Source organism: Hyperolius riggenbachi, chromosome 2 (assembly GCF_040937935.1).
Source record: "Hyperolius riggenbachi isolate aHypRig1 chromosome 2, aHypRig1.pri, whole genome shotgun sequence".
NCBI lineage: Eukaryota > Metazoa > Chordata > Amphibia > Anura > Hyperoliidae > Hyperolius > Hyperolius riggenbachi.
The window spans coordinates 48,337,486-48,358,848 of record NC_090647.1 but is presented as its reverse complement, the minus strand read 5'-3'; the positions used below and the strand labels follow the sequence as shown (position 1 = coordinate 48,358,848).

The 21,363-nt window shown below is 43.8% G+C and overlaps 1 protein-coding gene across 1 annotated transcript in view; it reads right to left on the bottom strand.

Moving 5' to 3' along the window:
• RSF1 (remodeling and spacing factor 1) overlaps window positions 1-21,363 on the bottom strand; it is a 64,876-nt gene that overhangs the window by 8,657 nt on the left and 34,856 nt on the right. Inside the window, 12 exon segments of the mRNA XM_068265873.1 lie at window positions 26-260; window positions 1,003-1,070; window positions 4,192-4,298; window positions 4,384-4,438; window positions 6,128-6,207; window positions 8,709-8,813; window positions 10,666-10,875; window positions 15,012-15,084; window positions 15,086-15,369; window positions 15,606-15,827; window positions 16,102-17,150; window positions 19,404-19,549. Of these exon segments, the coding sequence (XP_068121974.1) occupies window positions 26-260; window positions 1,003-1,070; window positions 4,192-4,298; window positions 4,384-4,438; window positions 6,128-6,207; window positions 8,709-8,813; window positions 10,666-10,875; window positions 15,012-15,084; window positions 15,086-15,369; window positions 15,606-15,827; window positions 16,102-17,150; window positions 19,404-19,549 (2,634 nt within the window).

Genomic DNA, 21,363 nt, shown 5'->3' with positions numbered 1-21,363 from the left:
CACTACAACACAGCCGGTGACTGACCCTTCACTAATACGGAACTCGTCCTCGCTCTCCTCTTCATCCATGTTGCTATCGCTGTCCAGGTCATTCAGCCGCCGGCGTTTCTTCCGGCGTACGACCGTTCTCTGTGGCCGCTTTCCCTCCGTTCCCTCCTTTGTCCGTTCTTCCTCTGCCCGTTCGCTTTCTATGATGGTGGATATGTCTTTGCCGCGATGACCGCCGGTAATGTTGGACATATCTTTTCCTCGGCCAGCACCTTCAACACACAAAGAAGTGCGATCAAGAGTTTTCTCTGCAGGAAAAAGACCTCCGTTTTATTTGTGAAATCTTGAAAGTAGAACTTAAGTTCCTTGTCCAAACTAAGAATGAGAAACATACACCTCTTCATTAAAGCAATGGGATATAAACGGACATGTACCAGGCCGACAATCAACCCTTAGGCTGGTTTCACAGTGGGACGTTCCAGGCGCACGTTAGAGCAGCCTGTAACGCACCCCACCGCACAGCAATGAAAAATCAATGGGCTGTTCACAGTGCCCACGTTGCGTTACATAGCAACGCTGCGCCACCAGACAACGTACTGCATGCAGTACTTTCTAAACGGCAGAGCCGCGTTAGACTGCTTGCACATGCTCAGTAACGTTGGGGAGGAGCGGAGAGCGGACAGGCACATGGCTAATTAATATTCACTGCACTCAGTGACGTGCAGTGTTTACTTCCTGGAGCGGCCACTCTGTGCGGCGATTGGCCGGCAGGACCACGTGATGCCACATGCGCACAAGAGTGCGCATCACGGCATCACGGACGCCAGAGTGAGCTGCACAACGCGGCTCACTCCGACGTCCAAAGCAGGGAGCACCAGGCGTTGTGTTAGAGGCACGTTATGCGACCATAACGTCCCCTAAAACGCAACATCCTGGTGTGTAAGTAGCCTAACTCATAGGACTGGGGTGCCTATAAAGTAATATAGCATAAACAATAAAAAAATCCATCGTTACCTCCTCCATCTGCATCCCTGATGTCATCTTCTATCGCTTCATCAATGGCTTCATCAAATTCATCAAATCTAAAAACACAGGAATCACAATGTCACTTACAGGTCTTATGGCAAAATAAAGTCAACTCCCAGCAAACAACTGAAATAGGGGGAAATTCCCATGCCCATCTTTGAGCTTGCTGTAAGCAAAATGTTACTCCCTAAACATTATCCCTGGTTTAGTCCAAAGTTCTTCCTAGCAGATCTCAGCCAGAGTTCCAGAAACTGTGCACACCGGTCAGCGCTCCCGAGTGGTGTTTTATAGGAATACAAGTTTTCCCATATGGGTACAAGTGGAATCTGTGTTGACGTATGGATGGTGCAGATAAAGCAAGGGAGACAAAGACAACCGAGACACCACGAGGAAGAGAGAGTAAAGTGTGAAGTGTCCAGAAGAAAGAAGCGTCACACAATCTAACATGCGGGGAAAAAAAAGAATTGCTCCTCCCAGGATTGCAAACGTATGAATGCATCTCCAGAATACTTTCAGTTTCTAGTAACAGTCTGACTACCGTATATACTCTACTATAAGTCGTCAAATTTAGGTCTGATCTACTTTTGTAAAGTGTGTGGGGGGGGGGTTCGACTTATACTCGCATCAGACCTAAATTTCTGACTTGTAGCCAAGTATCAAGTGTCCCCTTCTGCTCTACATTTGCTGCTTTCTGCCCCCTAGTGCTGCCAGCCAGCCAGATTGTGTCCCCTGCTTTAGTTAGATGCCTGGTCGCCATCATGCAGCTCCCCCTGCAAGCTGCAGAATGGACTGACCCCCGCTCTGATAGCACGATTCTCCAACAGCCAGCGGGGGTAGGAGCAGCTCAAAATCCTCCGTTGTATCCGATGCCTTGTCAGCGCTGCCGATACAGTGACCGCTTTAGGCCTCGTTCACATCTATGCAGCACAGATGGCTGTGCGATCAAAACGCAACGCGCACGATATCTGCACAGCTACCCGCTGCACTGCTGATCCCATCCATTGACAGTCCTGGGTCAGCTCTGCGCTTGCGGGAAAAATGCAGGCAGCAGTACGCTAGCACATCATAGCGCATCATACTGCTCAGTGCCTTTGATGTGGACGTGCTACTTACATGCCCTTCTGCCGTGTCACCACGTCATACGCGCTTCCAAAGGCACACGGAAGCGAGTATGATGTGAACGAGGCCTTGCTGTAGAGCTCTGGGGAGAGTAGCGTTATCTACCCAGTCAGCCAGAATTGAAGCAGTCTGCATTAGGTCTCCCCTTGACTAGTACACTCAGATTTCATTGGTCTCCCTATCTAGTAACATATGAGGAAGTGGAGGAGGGGATCAGAGCGGCGAGACACACGCTAGATGGAAGCTGAAGCTACTATGTTCCAGTGATTTGTGGAGGATATCAGCGGTGACTGGGAGTGATAAAGTGAACCAGAGATGAAGCACCCTCATGTATTTACCATATACACTCGCATATAAGCCGAGGTACCCACTTTTCCCTCAGAAACCAGGAAAAAGTGATTGACTCGTGGTTAAGCGCCCCCTCCCCCCCCCCCCAGTATAGCCCCTTCCACAGTAGCCAGGTGTGCCCCCAGTACAAGTTTGCCCCCCTCTCCATAGGCAGATGTGCCCCAAGGATGATACAGCTGTGTTTCAAGGCCCCACTAGATGGTGTCAGATATGATACACAGCGATTGCCACACTGAAAGAATCCCCGATCATTGCACTGCTGACACGTTGCTTGCATACTCCGCTCCACAAGCCAGGGGACACAGGTAGTCCTAAGCAGCGCACTCTGCACATCATGTTGCAGGGGATGGGAGGCACGGACACAGCAGGGAGCCACTAGCAAAACCTGCCAGCAACAAAACCTGCTCCACCATCTGTTCTGCTCCACTGACTCTCATATAAGCCGAGGGGGTAACTTTTTACCACATTTTTTATACTGAAAAATTAGGCTTATATGCGAGTATATACAGTATATCAGTGGGAATATCAGAGAAAACACCTACCCTGCTCTCGGTTTCATCCTTCACTGCTCAGCCTGCTTGTTATCAGCCCTGATAAAATCCCCGATTGAGCATTCAGTATAGTTTTGCTCAGGAATTATTATAGCCGAGTCATTATAGCAGAGCCACAAGGGGGCAGGCTTGGGCCTGAAAAGACATCAGTGAAGACAGTCCGCTATAATGATTCCTGAGCAAAGCCAGATCGAATGCTCAGTCTGAGATTTTATCAGGGCTGATAACAAGCAAGTTGAGCAGTGAAGAATAAGAGCAGGGTAGGTGTTTTCTCTAATGTTCCCACTGATATTTTTGGTGAAATACAGGAGGGTGCTTAGTCTCTGGTTCAATTTAAGCCCCATACACACACTCAACAGCGGTCTTTTATGCAGCACAATTATCAAACAACTTTTGTTGTGAAACAAGTTTGCCTCTGCTGCTGACCCCAGATGGATACACATCGCTGACAGTGAGTGTTAAGAGTAGACAGACTCCCAACTCCCGAAACATTGGCCATAATTTTACATGGAACCAATAAAGATTGATTTTGGATGTGCCAGCTTTCTTCCTTGTTGAATACCTTAGCCATATGTCTATATCGTGTAGTGTATGTATCAGTCTCAGGCCAATTTAAGGGAAAGCCAATTAACTTATCTGTATTTGTTTGGGATGTGGGAGGAAAGTGCAGAGCCAAGAAGAAACCCACACAGAGATGGGAAGAACATATTAACTCCTTGAAGATGTTGACCCTCCTGGGATTCGAACCGGGGATCTAGCGCTGCAAGGGAGAGCACTAACTACTATGGCTCCGTGCTGCTCTTACCTGTATTTATGACTTCTTCCAAAGACAGAAGGTTTGGACTCGACCACAACTTTGCTGGGTAGTCTTATATTTGAGACATTAAAAAATGCCAGCTTAAGAGGGTCAAATATTGGGAAAGACTTTTATACGAGGTCGACTTATATTCGAGTATATATGGTACTTTCATTTATCTACTTTAATTTAAAATGACTGATATTTTACAATACACAAATCTGGTGTCCATTCCCCTAATGTGTAACCCCCTCCCATGCCTAAGCCAAATACCCCCTTCCAGTGCCTAAAACGACACGCCTCCCACCACCTAATGCATAAATCTAATCTCCCCTTTTAATGCCCCCCAATGTGACCCCTCACCTGTAGCTGATGAATTTCCTGGCCCTTGTTGACCGCCTTTCCAATGGTTTCACTTTTTTCTTCTTTTTCTCTTCTTTTTCTTGAACTTGTGGTACCTCCTCTGGTTCCTACAGCAAGGAAAAGCAGGATGTTCCTCATACTGCCATCACCAATCAGACTTGGCAATATCATCATGCTGGGCAACAGACTTACTTGTGTAGGAATGATGTTCTCAATACTGATTCCAACGTAAACCAAACGTTCCCTCCTAAGGATGCAAAAACATGCACAACTTAAACACAATTGTGAAACACTCTAGAAAGCATTAGAGGGGTCAAAAAGTGGAACTAAACTGAAAATTTCCTCTCTGCTCTAAAAAGATTAGACACAGCAAAATAATTTTTTTTTACAATTTATGGAAACAAACAGAAGTTTAGAACTTGGTTTCACTATGCAGGAAGCACTAAAGGGGTTTAGCCTCAGTGTTTACTGTATAGGGAGAGAGCCACAGGTGCTCCTCTGCAGTCTATTTACAGCTACTCATGAGAACTAAACAACCACAAAACACAGAGAAGTGAACTGTGTGTGGAATAAAGTATCTTCATTGTGTGCTGCGCAAGAGAACATTTTTAGAACTAAAAGTACTGAAAGCTTCACTTCTCTGGAAACTGGACACAGTGCACAGGGGGAAAATTAACAAGCTAGATATCCGATACCAGTTTTTCCTTGTCACAAGAGCCATCAGCAATCCTATATCATAAAAATGATCTTGTGACCTGAAGCAACAGAGCTGAAGGAATGAGCGGGAGATTCTACAGGCAGGGCCTAACGCTTACCTCCGCATTACTCTGCTGTTCAGGGGGCCAACCACAGATCGAGTACTCTGGGAAAATTGCAGGCTGCAGCTTTTGATGTCTGTGGTACAGGAAGCAGTCATACCAGCGATCAGATGTTTTAAGAGAGATTTCTTGTACACTGAGTGCCACGTGTGACTAAGAAGAACATTTCTGCTTGGGTTGGGCTTTAACATTAACCACTTGAAGATCGCAGTGTTAAACTCCCCTAAAGACCAGGCCACGTTTTGTTAAATTGGCCACTGCAGCTTCAAGGCCTCGCTGCGGGGCCACACAACTCAAGCGATCCCCCCCTTTCTCCCACACGGCTGTCCCCAGTAAAGCACTGCTGTAGATCGCAGCGCTGTACTATGTTAACAGTCTCTGAGCGGCGAGTGTGTTTACAAATTAGCTGCTCTGCCTTGGCAGAGGAGATTCTAGAGCTAACACAGCTGAGAGATCAAATTACAGCGGCGATTAGTCACAGATGAGGGGTATTAGACAGGCTAAACTCTCTAAATACATACAGGGCACATTTCTCTCTGTTTTCCTTCTGTCCTGTGCAAGAGTTCAGGTCCACTTTAAGCAGGCATGTCTAACTCGGACCAAGGTGAAGTTACTTCTGTGAAACCGAAACCAAACGGTGAAAATCACGAATGCCGGACACAATTACATGCCGCCAAATGAAAGCATTTGATAACGATACATGTCACGTTTGACATGTGGTGGCGTTACCCGATGGCCAGAACCGTGTCTAAGCACAGCAACTGACACACAGATGCAACCCCATGGTGATGGCGCATGTCCACCACCCGTGCTGTGCACTAGCATGTGCCTGGTGGATGGGAGCAGCTGACAGGCAGTGAATTCAACGCCTTCAATTGCTGTACTGTTGCCTGCCGTCTGTGTCATGTGACGCAGGAGACAGCAGTGTGGCAGGTGAAACCAATGCTGTCTCAGAGCAGCAGAGCAGGAAACTACAATGCTCACCTACAGGATACATTCCAAAGCCTGCAAGAAGGTGGGAGTGGGGGGGGGGGGGGGGCACGAAGGGTTAAAATGTTAATGTATCAATGCACAACCTTCTAAAATGTATTGCCTGTTGTGCACACACTGTACATTACCTTCTCACAGCCCGCTCTTTCTTCTTTAGCACCACGTCTAAATTCTGCAACTGCTCCTCCAGTTTTTCACAAAGCAATTTCTGTTCATAAAAAAAAATTTGCATTTTAGCAACTTTAAAGAGGAACTCCAGTGAAAATAACGTAATGAACAAAAGTGCTTAATTTTTACAAATATGTATACATGATTTAGACAGTGTTTGCCCGTTGTAAAATCATTCCTCTCCCGATTGACATTTTTACTGCTAGCAAGTGATGTCAGTGACAGGAGATGCTGCTTGCTTTTTTGGCAGTTGGAAACAGCTGTTATTTCCCACAATGCAACAAGGCTCCCACAGTGTGATGTCAGCACCATGGTCCTGACATCACACTGTGGTAGATGTTGCAACACAATATCAGCCGTACAGAACCCCCCGATGATCCGTTTGAGAAAAGGAAACTATTTCTTGTAGGAAATTGCGTATCAGCTACTGATTGGGATGAAGTTCAATCCTTGGTCACGGTTGCTCTTTAAAGCTAACTGCTACATTAACTGAGCCACAGAAGTATTTATTACATATTGTAGCAGTGCAAATTATTCTGGACCCCCACAATGAGCCCCTCGGAATACAGACACATTCAGCATAGCATGCAGCACATATGGCTAGGTTGCTTTTCATTGAAATCTCCGACGTCAAATATCTCTCTAACATGTAATACAGGAAGTTTATGATCATTCAAGTCTGATAACATCAGTGGTAACCAACCATACACAATACAATCTGGCCGATCTACCTAATTTTACCATAAAGAGAACCCGAGGTGGTATTTAATTATGTTAGTGTGGCACAGAGGCTGGTTGCGCACACTAAGACCAGCCTCCGTTGCCCCATGGTGTGCCCCCATGTCCTCCCTGCGCGTCGCTATACCCCCCGCAGTGCTGGCGACACACAGCGTGTCGCCAGCACAATGTTTACCTATGCCTGTCTGTTAGTGCCGCTCCCCCGCCTCCTCCGTATCGGCGCTACACACCTGTGTCCCTTCCCTCCAATCAGCGGGAGGGAAGTGACGCGGGCGGGTAGCGCCGATACAGAGGAGGCAGGGGAGCGGCGCTGATAGAAAGCGCTTAGGTAAACATTGTGCTGGTGACACGCTGTGTGTCGCCCGCACTGCGGGGGGTATAGCAGCGCGCAGGGGGGTCCTGGAGGCACACCATGGGGCAACAGACTGGTGTTAGTGTGCACAACCAGCCTCTGTGCCACACTAACATTATTAAATCCCACCTCGGGTTCTCTTTAAGTATTTAGAATAAGACCTGCCTAAACAATATTTGAAAACCTGTTATCATATAACAGATGTTGCCTTCCCATACATACTAAGACCACTTCTTCACTAAGGTTTTCCCCGTTAAAAACCAGAGCAATTTTCACATTTCAGGCTCCTCCAAATCACTCATCAACTTTATCACTACTTATCACAGCTAAATAATCTATACAATTTTTTTCGGCACAAATTAGGCTCTATTTGAGTGGTACTTTTTGCTAAGAATTATTTCATTTTATATACATTTTAAAGGGAAGAATAAAAAAAATGAAAAAATTAATTTCTTTCTTTCCAGCTATTATGTTTTTTAAATAAAACATGCTACAATAGATAAACCCCCACACATTTGCCCATTTGTCCCAGTTATTACAACATTTAAATCATGCTCTTAGTACAATGTATGGTAAAAATATTTTATTTGTAAATAAGTGTTTTTTTTCCCATTTTGCATTTATACTATATAAATAATTACAAATCCCTTATTTGCAAAAATAACTAACGAGATACTTTTTTTTAAAAAGCCAAGTCCCTAAGGTAACTATTCATGTGTTTTTGTTAAATGCAGTCTTTATTTTTTTACAAGTGTTATTTTGATAATAATGGGGAGTGGGGAATAAATAGTTAATATTTAATGGGGATTTTATTTAGTTTTTAAATTTATATGTAGTCTATGTATTTTTCTTTTTGCTAAATGTCACCACAATTGCCTGTGTACTGAACAGTACACAAGAAGTAATGTGTTCCTGTGAGTTTACTTTCACTTTGATCACCGGCATCTTGCTGATGCTGGTGATCATTTATTACAGGCAGATTGATAAGCTTTGGGAACATGTTCCTATCCACCAATCCCTATTCTTCTGCATGTTGGGGACGTGGGGGGTGTGGAGGTCATGGGCGCACGTGCATGGTGTGTAAACAGACGATACGTTCATCTACACCTCTGGTTTTTACGTGGAGTCCAGAGGGGTGTAGGTACACGACGCAATGGTTGGAAAACTGTTAAAGGCAACTGAGCTCATAATAGATTGATGGGGGTGATCGTTATTACTTGTCTGCAGAGGTTGCTTCTCTGGCCCTCCCGTCAGTATGGAAACCGCCTTGTCGTTACCACTGTTGGTAAGCTGGAGAGCTGAAACTTAATGTGGAGAGCAGCGCACATTGGTGGCAGTAAGGGCGATTTGACCCCCCTCTTCCCTACCCTCGGGCACAGCACTGACATTCACTCTGTAGGCATTGCTAGAAAGTATAAGCCTTCAGCGTACAAACAAATGTAAATACATACATGTTGGCAAGGAGGACAAAACCATTCTCCATCAGGGATCAGCATGAGCGGCGGCCGGAGACACGCTGTATGATATCCGCTGTCACACGAATCGCACAGCAAGATCTGCAATCACAAAACAGAGGAAAGCCAAGTTACAACCATTTAAGATTTCATGCAACACAATTCATCTTCACCATCCAATAGTTATAAAGGGAAAATGTACCTAAAGCAAAGCATACATGTGTTAATCTAGGCCAATTCGAGCATCTAAAGAGTCACTGTCTAAGAGAACTTCAGGAAAACATCTTAAGGCAGTTATCACACATGCCAAAAATCATGTGCGACTTCCACAATGTGATAACGTACATAATGCTTCCTAATGCACAATCGCAGTGCAGTGGGAGCTCACTGGCTGTCAGTCAACAGTGCAGTTTCATCCGTGGAAAATGCAGCCTCAAGTGTGACTCCTGCCAAAAAAAAAAATGCATAATGACATGATAGATGCGTTTCAAAAAAAGCGGATTTTGCCATACTTGTGATCCAGGCCTGTGGATACCAGGTACCTCAAAATTACTCTGCCTCCTTAAAGTGGACCCAAAGTAAAAATACAAGATCTCAGAAATAAAATCTATTTTCTAAATTATAATAAATAGCAGCCTTTTTTCAGCTGCACGATGACAAATATAAAATATTTTACATTTATTGGAGAAACCCCTCCCTTCCTTTCATATTGCCGGGACAGAATCCTGCAGACTGGTGGAGTAGGAGGCGTCTGGCAAAGGAGGAATTGCTAATGGCTGTCACCTGTATAACCCTAGTTATGCAAAGAGGAGGGTGAAAAGCATGCACTGAAATGCTCATAGGCTTGAAGGAACAATTATTTATCTTTGTATGTGTCAGAGTGGTGCAACTAAATATTTTGAATTAAAAAAATGTTTGGTTTGGGTCCGCTTTAAGGGGGCCACACACCATACAATTTTATAGATATCTGTTAAATTCAAGAATTTAAAATACATTTTTCTGTCTGCTTGTAAAATTTCAATTCGCTCCGGTCCACAAGGCGGTGATTGACAGCGCCGCTCGTGCAGGCGCAGTACCTGGAGGTCGGCCTGACATCGCCGGGAACCGGGAGGCAGAGCTGCGGCGAGGGACATACTGGGAACTTGGGGCTGGAGGAAGCCCCGGGTAAGTAGCACTTTTCTTAAAATTAGCCTTGATAACTCCTTTAACCACTTCAGCCTTCAGTCGTTTTTCACCTTATGCATCCGAGCAATTTTCACCTTCCATTCATTTGCCAATAGCTTTATCACTACTTATCACAATTAATTGATCTATAACTTGTTTTTTCCACCACCAATAAGGCTTTCTGGGTGGTACATTTTGCTAAGATTTATGTTTTTCTAAATGCATTTTAACAGGAATATTAAGAAAAAAAAAATAGAAAAAAAAAATCATCATTTCTCAGTTTCCGGCCATTATAACTTTAAAATAATACATGCTACCATAATTTAAACCCACACATTTTATTTGCCCATTTGTCCCAGTTATAATACCATTGTGTAAAAAAAAATATTTTTCTAGTTAATTTGGGTATTTTTTGGATGTGGGAGGTAAACCGTTAATTTTAAATGTAATTTATTGTGTTATGTGTGAAAAAAAATTGTATGTGCATGTAGTTTTACTATTTGGCTACAGTGATTTTGTTTAATTCCCATCCTGTAAGAGAGACTGCTCACTTAAGAACGCAACCTCTGAGAAGAAGCCGTTGGTTTTTCTACCGGGGACTTAGATCAATGAAAGGGAACTATGTTTCCATTCATTGATCTTCAGGATACCGGGAAGGGGGGCACAGGAGCGCGCAACAGCCTTTTGGACATGAAAATCACGTCAAAAGGTGAAAATGGTTAGGGCTCACTGGTTTCCCTCCTGGCTCCTGGGATTCAGCCAGTCGTGAGAAATGGAGTGTGACACTCACCAGCTCGGGGTGGTTGGGAAGGCCACATTTCTTGCAGGGCTCGTCATCTTCCCCTGGTACTCCCTCTCGTTTCTCCTCATCTTCAGAATCCTCCTCTGAATTTTCTTCGCTGTCCGACTCCTCCTCGGACTCTTCCTCGCTGGATGATTTGCGTTTACGTCTCGATCTGGAGTTGGTCCACCTCGCCCTTTTCCGTTGTTTTGGTTTCTGCTACAAAAATAAAAGAGGCATAAGTCTTAGATGCATGCGATCTGGTACGGACAATGTTATAAAACTCTTCTGACCACAGTTTAACTATAAAAAGGTCAGTCTTTTGGCAATGAAAACTCCCACTGTGATGTGCAGCAATGTTCCTGTGATGTTGTCTTCCTCACCTTCATCACAACTACCTGGTTTATATCACAGCTTCAAAGTCACTCCACCGACTAAAGATAGGGCAGGAGAACTTTATGCTCCTTGCCAAACAGAATAATATCCGTAATAATTACAAATACAAGTGGGAGAGCGGGGGGGGTGGACATTACTGACTCAGAGTGGTCGGAATTTCAGGATACATACTTCAAAACTGTAATAACTTCACGGGATAAAGTAATTCAGCTTAAGTGGATGCACCAAGCCTACTTATCACCAGTTCGGCTAGCAAAGATGGGAAGAGGGGCTGTGGACTCATGCTTTAAATGCACGGCGAGAAGCGCTGATTTTCTACATTGTGTGTGGTACTGCCCCCAGGTTCAATCTTATTGGAGGACAGTAATACACTTCGTATCAGACAAACTCAAACTTCCTGTTATAATGTCATTCCAGGCATGCATGCTAGGTATACTGGGGGACATGGGATGTAGTACACACAAAAAAACTGACGCATATTTTACTGTACTATGCTAGAAAATCCCTCACTTCCACATGGAAACAAAACTCGGTACCCTCGCTAAAACAATGGAAGGAAAATGTAAACAGTGTACTACCTCTATACAAACTCACATATCAGTCCAGATCACAGTTTAGAAAATTCGAAAAGGTATGGAGTATTTGGGTTAATGCTTTTGATACGGTAATCCCTCACCTTGACATATCTGTGATGATACAAGATCTTCATTGATCATATTGTTAATGCTGTTATTTAATGATCAGCTGAATGCTTACGAGTATATACAAAAAAAGTGACGACTAGTTATGTATGATTCCTTGGATAAGATCTGTGCAAGAAGATTTGACACATGAATAGGTAATTTTATGTAGTAGCGGAAGAACACCCAAATGTCTTGTTTTGTTCTATGATTGTTGTATTGTAATGGTTTGTTAATGTGCAACTATATTACAAAATCAATAAAAAATTATCTTTAAAAAAAAAAAAGATAGGGCAGGAGAATGTTCAACGCTCACTTTGAAATTGATGGCCGCAATTGGTGGAGGAGTGTGAAAAGTGAATTGCTTCCCCCTAAAATTGACCCATGACTATAATACAGACACAAGACTAATGCTGGGAATACACGGTTCGTTTTTGCCTTCGTTTAAACCTTCGTTTCGATTGTGCCTTTTGTCCTTTTCGATCCCGAAATAATCGGTCATACGGTTAATATCACCACCCACGGTTTCGTTTTTTTTTTTTCGATTCTGATGGTTTAGTTTTTCCAATGATCGAAGGCTGCAAAGAAACGAAACGAAAATCCCTTTTTACAGGGACGGACTAGCATAAACGAATATATAATCGATCTGAACAGCCATCAAGCCTACCAATGGCTCGATTAGATGGATAAAGAGAGATAATATCAAACATGTTCGATCACTAGTCGTTCGTTTTTGGGGTCTATTAATCGAAACTATAATGAGATTATGACTATTTTCACATACGTTTTCAACACTCGATTCGTTTACCGAACGAATCGAAGGTTTAAACAAAGGCAAAAACGAACCGTGTATTCCCAGCATAAGGGGATAGACTAGACTAGATAGACAAAGGGGATAGATTGTGTGCCCCTCTGAGGGACAGTGACAAGACAATATACTCTGTACAGTGCTGTGGAAGCTGTTGGCGCTATATAAATACTAAAGAATAATAATAATTGAAAATCAATTTCCCCATGCGGCAAAGTAACTGTTGGGCATAAAATCAAAAGATAATTATTTATATCTGGTAAACAAGTAATAAGACTGCTAATTAGGCAATCCAAAAGTTAAAAAAAAAAAAATCACTTATTTTCCTTCTCTATAAAGCATCATTCCCCAGTTCCCTGACTGTTATTTGGTGCATCTGACCCACAAAGGAAGTTGCAGGGCATGCTGGGTTTTCTTCTTTTCTTCTTTACCTACCCATCAGACTTCGAGTCTGAAGCCTAAAAAAATACCTCTTTCTACTGGGCAGTCCTCTTCAGAAATAAGACCATAGCTGAAACACTGCATTCCCGTGGCAGAATGATCAATTAATACCCCCGAAATCCCGGGAGCAAAATTCCGGGTAGAGGCAGAGCTTTGTGCAGTAGCTCTGCCTCTGCTCGCTTCAATCTCTGCCTCATCCCACCCCTCTCGGTCTTCTTACACAGAGGGGCGGAAAGAGGTGGAGATCAGCGGAGATTGACGCGAGTAGAGGTAGAACTACAGCGCAAAGCTCTGCCTCCCCTGGGTAGCAAAATCCACGACCTGGAAGTCGTGGAATTTTGCCCCAGGATTTTTGGGGGGTATAAAGACATTCTGCCCTTCCCTCCTGTTTTCCCCTCCCACACCTCTGGTCCTCTCTGATTGGTCAATATTTCTAAATGCACTTTCTACTTCAGACCTGGGTGTGAGTGTCTGAAGACTTCGGGGGGGGGGGGGGGGGGGGGTTGCAATGATGCACAAGAATAAGTAAGGGAGGAAATTATGTCAGGACTTGCTTCAAGATGGACACATCTTAAGAAGGGTTTTCCTTTTTTCCTATAGAAAAATCACTAAAATCAAAATGTGGACAGTGCAATACATATGTAAGTAGAGCAAATATTTACTTATTGTATGTGTTTTTTGATTCTGAGATAGTATGGCTGACAACTTCACTTTAATGCAAGAGAAGCTAAGGCATAATTTGGTTGAAAACCATCAACTTCAGGGCGATCAGAATTTCCAGCACCCTCATTCAATGACACAACGAAGGCCTCCTTTTACGGACTGTTGAGCTGTGTGCTCGGCAAGCAGTTACCAGGCAGCAGTGAGAGTTTCAGAGGCATTCACTGCCTATCAACAGTCCGTAGAAACAAGGCCTAAATTTGTTAGAAAAAACTAGAGCAATTAACCAAACTAAACACTTAACTTATCAAGCAAAAAGACATATATGGAAAAGACGCAAATAATGCTCAAAAATTAAGTAATGATCTAATTGGGTAATACAACACACTAAAATATATTAACATTCATTTAATTGAATATTCAACCACTTCTCCATCACAGGTGTTCCCCCCCCCCCTTAAAAACCACAGCAATTTGACATAATGCTCCTCCCATTCATTCGCCAAAACCTATTGCTATTTATCACACAATCAGGTTTTTTTTTTTTCCGCCACAAATTAGGCTATCTTTGGGTAGTACCTTTGGCTATTTTTTTATGCATTTCAAAGGGAAGAAGAAACATTTTCAAAAATTATTTCTTAGTGTGTTTTCATATACCCTCGTGACATACATAAAAAAATGTCCCAGGAGAGGAGGGGGGGGGGGGGGGAGAGAGAGAGAGAGAGAGAGAGAGAGAGAGAGAGGGAGAGAGAGAGAGAGAGAGAGAGAGGGGGAGAGAGAGAGAGAGAGGGAGAGGGGGAGAGAGAGAGAGAGAGAGAGAGAGAGAGAGAGAGAGAGAGAGAGAGAGAGAGAGAGAGAGAGAGAGAGAGAGAGAGAGAGAGAGAGAGAGAGAGAGAGAGAGAGAGAGAGAGAGGAGAGAGAGAGAGAGAGAGAGAGAGAGAGAGAGAGGGAGAGAGGGAGAGAGAGGGAGAGAGAGAGAGAGAGAGAATTATTTCATAGTGTATGAGAGTATTTTTACTTTTGACCACTAGATGTCCTCACACTTACTGGAGAATACTCGATAGAGAAGCCAGTCTACTATTAAAAATGATGGGAATGAGAAGGACCCCAAAGACAAAAAGCAGCAGAATGGTCACCATGGGCTTTAACCCACAATGTATGTGCTCACTTCTGGGGTACATGCAGTTCTGGAATCCAATGCCCTTTAAACAGTTCTGAAGCTGAGCTTGACCCAACTCTGTAATGACAGCTTTGTCAACTGAAAACTGGTAGTAGACTGGGCATAGGTTAACTTTTGAACCTTAAAATTTTATATTTGCATGGAAATATTGCACAAACCATAAAACACTAAAAATGCTTGGACTACATACCTTCTTTGTGCTCAGGCAAGTCTCCTTTTCTGATTTCTTCTCTTCTCGGTCTGGCTTTGGTGGAGCAGGGCTCCTCCTCCTCCTCTTCAATCTGCTTTTTATCAGGCTTGCGTTCCTTGACCTCCACAACCTTAACGGAAGGCCTTGAAATTCTGGGTGATCTTCTCAGCCTCCTCCCAATACTGTCCTCAGCTTCTCCATCCTCTGCATCATCCACAGGTGGTGTACTCTCAACAGGCAGCTCTGGCCGCCTCCTTTTGTTGGAAATGCGAATAGTCAACTTAATGCCCTCCTTCTGCCTCTCTGAAGTCATCTCCTTGCTCTCTGAGCCACTGTTGTCTTCTTCTGGGAGAGGCCTCTAACTGTGTTTATTTTTGGAAGGTAAACTGGACTTTTCTGAGGGCTTGTCCTTGCCACCCACCTTTGCTGCCTCCACCTCTTTTGAAGCAGAAGCTATGCTGTTGTCACTTTCCTTCACAGCGGATCTGCGTTTACTCCTTAAACTGAACGTTTTCCGTTCTGTTTCAGGAGCCTCTTTTACTTTATTTTCCTTTCCTCACCTTTATCAGCAGGAGTCTCTTGCACACTTTTTACCTCTTCAGTTTTCTCTTTACCCGCACTGGATTCCCCTTTCTTCAGCGTAGCATTTCTTGTTAAAGATGTGGTTCTTCTTGAGGTCTGCCTTGACCTTGTGGTCTCTCTCGGTTTTGGACCAACATGTGATTCAGAGTCTACTTTACTGCCTTCTTCATCTTGTTTTTCAGACTCAGACGGTTTTGTTTTTTCTTCAGAAACAAGTGGCTCGGTTTTCTCTGCCTGAGATGAAGGTTTTACATCAGGGCTTTCTGAAGGAGGCTCTTTAGATTGAATTGGAAAATCTGCATTTTTTGCAGACTTTGATTCATTGAAATCTTTATTTGTAACCTCTGTGTTTTTTGCAGACTTTGAATCACTGGAATCCTTTTTTGAACCTCTGCTTTCTTTACAGATTTTACTTCAATTAAGTCTTTTTTTGGAACTTCTGAATTCTTTGCAGATTTTGAATCACTGGAGTCCTTTTTTGGAACCTCAGCGTTCTTTGCAGATTTTAGTTCAATGGAGTCTTTGTTTGGAACCTCAGAGTTCTTTGCAGACTTTGATCACTAGAGTCTTTAGGGTCTCTCTTGGTTTTAGCAGGCTGTTCCTTATCTGTACAAGAAGCTTCTGCCTTTTCCTCTTCTACTTTATGGTCAACACTGGGTTTGCATGCTTCAGACAAGACCGAAACTTCTTTTGAAGGGGTCTTTGTAGAAGATTCTTCAGATGAAGCAGATGTAGGAGTTTTGGCTTTATCAAGAACCTTCACACTTTTATCAAAGTGATCAGCAACTTTGGGTCTGCTGTTCTCCTTAAGTTCGTGTAAACTTTTGATGACACTAGAAGTCCTCTTCTCAATAATACCATTTTCTTCCTTTATTATGCCGATAACGGATTCTCTTTGGGGTATGGAATTCTTCTCCACAGGGTCTAGCTTTGCCTTGTGTGGTTTATCACTATTTACCTCTCCATTTACCATTTGCTTCCCTTCAGAAATGGAACCAAGACCTGCAGAGGTCTTCGTGCTATCATCTACTTTCTCTTCCTCCTTTTGTAGCAGCTCTTTAGTGGGGGTCTGTGACTTACACAACGGTGTTTTAACTGGACCATCAAAGTCATCGGTGAGCTTTAGCTCACGTTTTTTCAGCGGGATCTTGGCCTGTTGGTCATTCTTTATTTTCTCTGTATCTTCCACAGACTTCTCGACGTGATCTTCAGTGCGTTTGACGATAACGGATATCTCAGAGTGCTCTGGCTCCTGTGTGGTAGGAATTTTTTCAGAGTTCCCTTTTAACTCCTTCAAGTCCTTTAATTCTGTTTTTTCATTTTTAGTGTCAACTTTGACGGGCTTCACGTTCTCCTTAAAGGAGTCGCACTCGTCTTTGGCAGTTTGCTTCCCCTCTTTTATGTCAGGTGGTTCACGTTTTATTTCACTGATTGTTTTTAGGGGTTCCTTATTGTTGGATTTACAGCCATTCTCTGCTGGACAAGCGCTCACTGCATCACCTGTTGGGTCTGATGGCTCCTCTTTCACCTCCACCTTTTTCTCCTCTTCAGGATTCTCTGTAAATAAAGTAAATGATCAAACATGTAACAAAAATGTCACAAGAGGAAAACTCCTCGTCTAAAAGTTATGAGGAAACGACAAAGAAATTCATCACTAGACAGGAAGCAGGACCTAATTAGCAGGGTTGTGGAGTTGGTACAAAAATCTTCTGACTCAGACACAGTTATTGAAACCACTGACTCCGATTCCAGCCCCAGGTACCCAAAATTGCTCTGACTCCCCAACTCCTTAATCTAATACTTACCAGGGCTGTGGAGTTGGTACAAAAATATTTTGACTCAGTTTATGAAACCACCGACTCCAGGTACCCAAAATAAAAACTCTGACTCCACAGCCCTGGTAATTAGTAGACAGCTCAACAATGCAATAATGACAAAGGCAGTGGACAAATAAGTCTAGTTCAGAACAAAACTGTAAACAAAAACAATCAAACAAAAGAGTTGGGGTAAACAGAAAAGAGAGCCCTGGAAATAGAAAGAACTTAGTCTAAAAAAAACAAAGGTTTCCTTTTCTGGAGCTCACCCTTCTGGTTTGAATGGAAAACAGATTCCAGTTTTACTGCTAAGTAGTAAAGATTGAAGCTGGGAGCATACTTGGCTGTGCTGAACTCCGTGAGTTTTCTGCATTGTGCGTTTCTGCATTTTTATGTGCGTTTTACTACGAATTTGTGATCTCTATGCGTTTTGGTGCATTTTTCAATATTTTTCCATTTTCAACGGAGAAAAATACAGCATTATTTATTTTATAAAAATGCTTAAAGTGAACCAGAGACGAAGCACCCTCATGTATTTTACCATATATATCAGTGGGGACATTAGAGAAACCATTTACCATGCTCTCTTTTTCATCCTCACTGCTAAAAGTGTCTGTTATCAGCTGAGATAAGACTCCCGGACTGAGCATTCAGTCTAGCTTCGCTATGACTCAGCTATAATGATTCCTGAGCAGAGCCAGCAGAGGGCAGGCTTGGGCTTGAAAAGACACCAAAGAACACCGTCTCAGCTATAATCATTCTGTAGCAAAGCCAGACTGAATGCTCAGTCGGGGATTCTTATCAGAGGTGATAACAGGCAAACTAAACAGAGAACAATGAAACAAAGAGCAGATTAGGTTTTTACTGTCATGTTTCCACTGATTTATAAGGTAAAATACATGAGGGTGCTTTGTCTCTGGTTCTCTTTAAAAAGTCATGTAAAAAGGCCCTTCGGCATCTTGAATGAAAACCATTATGTGCCATTCAGATGAGTTTCCCAGAAATATGCAGCAAGTTGTGAGTTTCATACTTTATTTTTTTTTATGCGGCCCATAGACTAATTTATGCAAAAAAAAAATGCGTTTTCCGCTATGCATGCTCCTAGCCATGAAGTCTATATTGAAACCAACAATCTGCCAACCAGGTCTTGGAATCTGCAATATTACACACAGGTTTGTTAGAGCTATAAAAGGTTAACATCACATGATTCCCATGTGTGGGTAAACAAAAATCATCCAAGTGTGATCCCTCCCCAAGTGTTCCACGAGGCTGAGCTCCCCTCCCCAAGTGTTCCACGAGGCTGAGCTCCCCTCCCCAAGTGTTCCACGAGGCTGAGCTCCCCTCCCCAAGTGTTCCACGAGGCTGAGCTCCCCTCCCCAAGTGTTCCACGAGGCTGAGCTCCCCTCCCCAAGTGTTCCACGAGGCTGAGCTCCCCTCCCCAAGTGTTCCACGAGGCTGAGCTCCCCTCCCCAAGTGTTCCACGAGGCTGAGCTCCCTTCCCCAAGTGTTCCACGAGGCTGAGCTCCCCTCCCCAAGTGTTCCACGAGGCTGAGCTCCCCTCCCCAAGTGTTCCACGAGGCTGAGCTCCCCTCCCCAAGTGTTCCACGAGGCTGAGCTCCCCTCCCCAAGTGTTCCACGAGGCTGAGCTCCCCTCCCCAAGTGTTCCACGAGGCTGAGCTCCCCTCCCCAAGTGTTCCACGAGGCTGAGCTCCCCTCCCCAAGTGTTCCACGAGGCTGAGCTCCCCTCCCCAAGTGTTCCACGAGGCTGAGCTCCCCTCCCCAAGTGTTCCACGAGGCTGAGCTCCCCTCCCCAAGTGTTCCACGAGGCTGAGCTCCCCTCCCCAAGTGTTCCACGAGGCTGAGCTCCCCTCCCCAAGTGTTCCACGAGGCTGAGCTCCCCTCCCCAAGTGTTTCAGGAGGCTGAGCTCCCCTCCCCAAGTGTTCCAGGAGGCTGAGCTCCCCTCCCTGTGTGTTCCATAAGGGTGAGCAGTCTTACCCCCGTTCTCCTGTTTCTTCCCTTCCTCGTCCTCTGCATTAGGACCTTCTTGAGATGAACCTTCCTGTGGCTCAGATTTCTTCAGTAAAGCCGGGTCTATTTGTGCTTTTAGAAGTTCCAGAGTTTCTGCCAGCTCGTTTCTGGTCCTGCAAAGACAAATCTGAAAGTGAAATTCCACTTTTCAGTCCAGTAACCGACAATACGTCTATCTGCTCAGCCATGTTACTTCTAGATATATACTGTTATTTTATGGTCATGATTCTGTAGCCACAACTGTGGCAGACTATTATGTGGGCATATAGTCACATCACACACTCCTGTGAGATCCACATCCACTGTTACTGCCCTCTACTGTTTCTGATCCTCTTTCACAAACACTCAGCCTCTCAGGACCGATGTCCCTGAGGCACAAAAAAAAGTGGATACACAGTGCAATTCTGTGTTAATTGCTCAGCATTCACCACACCACTAGCCGTGACCTCAGGTGCCCATACAACCATGGGGATAATGCTTATGCCTCTACACCATTGGAAGCAACTCGTTAAATACAGGCTGCTCCCCCTCGTACCGGCTGCCACAGACAGCAACAAGAGCTTCATGCACAGCGTGCCTCCAAACATCCTGCGCTCTCTCTTCCACCGAACTACATGAGCCACCGGCAGTTCCATGCCGTCTTTCACCAGCCTCTCACCTCATAACTGCTGTCTGAATCACAGGACAGCCTCACTCACATATACAGCAGCACCACAGCGGGCCACGCCTCCCCGGTCTCCATCCATTTCTTTTATCAGCCTCTCTCCTCCCAATAGCATTAGCTCTGGTTGCTCAACTAAAACTAACGGAAGATCCAATAGTGCATTTACCTTTTATTATTTCAGTCGGCACTATAAAGACATAGCAGAATGCAGTAAATTATTCTGGATACCCACTTTTATGGTAATTATACTAGTTATTCAAGTACAGTAAAACCCCCTTTATCCGAACTCAGCCAGAAGTCTCAAGCAACCAGAAAAAAAAATTCTGGCCTTGCAGGATGCATAAATCTACTTTTTCACTTCCTTATACAGTAATAGACCTCTGTTACATTAAACACAAACTGTCACGAAAATCTTAAAAAATTTAAAACACATGCAAATAAGAAGTACATTTATTCCAGAGTAAAATGAGCCATACATTACACTGTTTTCTCCTATGTTGCTGTCACTTACAGTGGGTAGTAGAAATCTGACATTACCAACAGGTTTTGGACTAGTCCATCTCTTCATAGGTGATTCTCAGCATGGCCTTTATCCTTTATAAAGACATTCTCTGAAAATGAATCACTGGACACTTTTTTGGCAGTTGGTTGGAGCAACTGCCATTCACTAAGTGCTTTTAAAAATAAAGAAAACCCCGAGAACGCCCAATGAGAAGATGGGCTAGTCCAAAATCTGTCTGTAATGTTGGATTTCTACTATCTACTGTAAGTGACAGAAACATAGGAGAAAAGTAATTTATTTGTGTAGGTTTACATGTATTTTAAATTTTATGATTTTCGCGACAGAGGCCCTTTAAGTCTGTCCTTTGTCCTAATTTGTTTTTAATTACTGTATTTCAACATCAATACAGAGTTTATGGTTAGTATAGTGTGGGGTATAGTATTTTTTTTTTCAGCTAGGCCTATTTTTAACATGGACTCTCAGACAACCAGAAACTATACTAGTGCGGCATCAGCTGATCCCCATTGGTGCCAGATAATGGGGATTTTATAGTATATTGGTACATAATTCCTCTCTCCCAGTGATGCTTAGCCTAGGCCGATTAGCTATGCAGAATTGGACTTGAAATGAATGAATTAACACATAGCTCCCCTGATGTGCGCCAAGTTAAACACTCAAAACCACAGCTTCAGTGTCTAGCCAATAGGAAGCCTGCCAGAATGCCTAACCACACACTTGCAAGACTGCAGCATGAAGCCAAC